Genomic DNA, 2,497 nt, shown 5'->3' on the forward strand with positions numbered 1-2,497 from the left:
AAAACTTATTCTTTCGTAATTTTACGATTCTTACTATGCTATTCAATTTACGCCAGAATGTGTATATGCATACAGTTTTGAGACGTTACACGTATGTGCATAATACGCGAAGTCAATATACCTATACCAGGTGGTGTCACGTGTACCTTATTTGAGGGAAGGTTATGTTATTCTTTTGTTTATTTGTCTGTCTGTCTGTCTGTCTGTCTGTCTGTCTGTCTGTCTGTCTGTCTGTCTGTCTGTCTGTCTGGCTGTGTACGTCCGTCCGTCCGTCCGTCCGTCCGTCCGTCCGTCCGTCTGTCTGTCTGTGTCTGTCTGCCTGTGAAAAGAATATCTGAAAAACTACTGCACTTCTCTAATGAAAGTTGCTACCACTGTTTTGGTATGGTTTTGGCAAGAATTAGTTAAATTTTGACAAACACTTTATGGATATTGATGTATCATTTGCATAATCAACCTTTTTTTCAGCAATCAGACTATATCTTAGTAATGGGAGCTTTAAATTCCGCATAATATGGTAAATATACCAATGGCATCAAAGCTCACATATTATATAAAGCTTGTAGCTGAAGCTTTCGATTTCAAAATATTATTAGCATAATTAATTATTGGTTATTAGCATTTGTCCTGGAAAGCTTGTTGTACCTTTTTGGTTTAAATGAGTCTTTTGCATATTTTATGATTTTTTTTCCATTTTTTGACAAATATTGCTGCTACACAGCACATCACACATGTACTATAAATCTTTTTGATGTAGTTTTGTTTTTATGAGTACCATTTTGCACGCTTCAAATTTCATAAAATTTGGCAGATACATAGACATTAAGAAAGGGCCACCCAGTCTCGATTTGTTTTCTTCGTTATCGTCACTTCCATTAGCAACTTATTTTATTTAAAAAATTACACTTTCATAAATTCCAACAAGCTTATAAAATGAGTCTTTTCTTTGACCCCCGCATACTACTAATCCCTTCATACAAATGATTTTTAAACTTCTATTCAGTGCTTAGAGTATATTTTTCCTTTTGTTTATTTCAGAGACAATCAAGTTTATACCTAGAGTCAAGTGCAAACGAGTTTCATATTCATGTAAACGATCCAAAGTCAAATGAGTCTGTTATTGCCCTAAACACTTCACGGTCAAATAAGTCTGTTATTGCCCGACACACTTCACGGTCAAATAACACTTCAAGGTCACACGAACCTGTTTTTGGTCAACGCAGTGTTACCGGATCTTCCAAGAAACAAGGAGAAAGGTTTGGTTTCCTACAACCTCATGACCACTTGGTGGTACCAAACATAGCACATTTTATCTTGTTTTCATGTCATCCATTTGTTTTTGAAAATCTCATCAGTATGCTGAGTGCACACAGGGTTATGAAGGCAGATACAATTTTATTCCACACAGACTGTCAACCTGAGGGCGAATGGTGGCAGGAGGCAAAGGACCTTATTCCTACATTAATAATCCATAACATGACAATGCCTACAGAGGTGTTTGGAAAGAACCTTTCAACTAAATGGCTTGAGCATGCTGCTGATGTTGCGAGACTGCAAATTTTGATGCAGTGGGGAGGTGTTTATTTTGATTTAGACGTGTTTGTTTTAGCATCTTTAGACCCTCTACGGTATTACAACTATGTTGTAGGCAGAGCCAGTGTTATTGCGTTGGCAAACGGCATAATTCTTGCTAATAAAAATGCAAAGTTTCTGAAAATCTTTTACAACAGCTACAAAAACTACATCAGTAGCTGTTGGGGTTGCAGCTCAGTCATCAAGCAGAATGAATTGGCAAAGGAATACAGAAACCTGTTGCATATCGAACCTGATAGTATGATAAGACTGAAGTATAGGGAAAAGAATGACATATTCATTGGCAAATATAATTGGTGGGAGCAACATTTTACTGTGCATGTTTACATGCGACGATATTGGTCTGTAAACCGAAATGCACCACCGTTTACCAAGGAAAACATTAAGACATCAGACAATGCCTTTGGTGAAATGTGTCGATATATATATTATGGGTCACCTGCCTTAATTTATTCAAATGCTACAAAATCAAAAGTACCGTAAGTGATCTGAATACTGGTGAAATTTAAATTGCATTTATCCATATTCATTCACATACTTTTAGGAATAGCTTTGCTCAACCAAAACGTAGAGCCTTCATATAGTTTATGTCAGTTACGCTCTAAATGACTGCTTACTAGCCGTATATTAGGATATTTTCAACTTTCCGTACTTACACTACAGTTCATTTACGATACTGTAAAAGTTCAAACCTTCCTTAATAAGGTACTGTAAAAGTTCAAACCTTCCTTAATAAGGTACTGTAAAAGGGGTAAACCTTCCTTAGTAAGGTACTGTAAAAGGGCAAACTTTCCTTAATAAGGTACTGTAAAAGTGTAAACCTTCCTTAATAAGGTACTGTAAAATGGCAAACCTTCCTTAGTAAGGTACTGTAAAAGGGCAAACTTTCCTTAATAAGGTACTG

At 36.2% G+C, this 2,497-nt stretch overlaps 1 protein-coding gene across 1 annotated transcript; it reads left to right on the top strand.

Annotated features, from left to right (window-relative positions):
* Positions 1-358: 358 nt before the first annotated feature.
* On the top strand, positions 359-2,076 carry LOC144439828 (uncharacterized). The gene is made up of 2 exons (XM_078129061.1): positions 359-382; positions 1,039-2,076. Exons 1-2 carry the CDS (start codon positions 359-361, stop codon positions 2,074-2,076), a joined length of 1,062 nt encoding a protein of 353 aa, XP_077985187.1.
* Positions 2,077-2,497: the final 421 nt, after the last annotated feature.

This window comes from Glandiceps talaboti, chromosome 9, assembly GCF_964340395.1.
Source record: "Glandiceps talaboti chromosome 9, keGlaTala1.1, whole genome shotgun sequence".
Classification (NCBI taxonomy): Eukaryota; Metazoa; Hemichordata; class Enteropneusta; family Spengelidae; genus Glandiceps; species Glandiceps talaboti.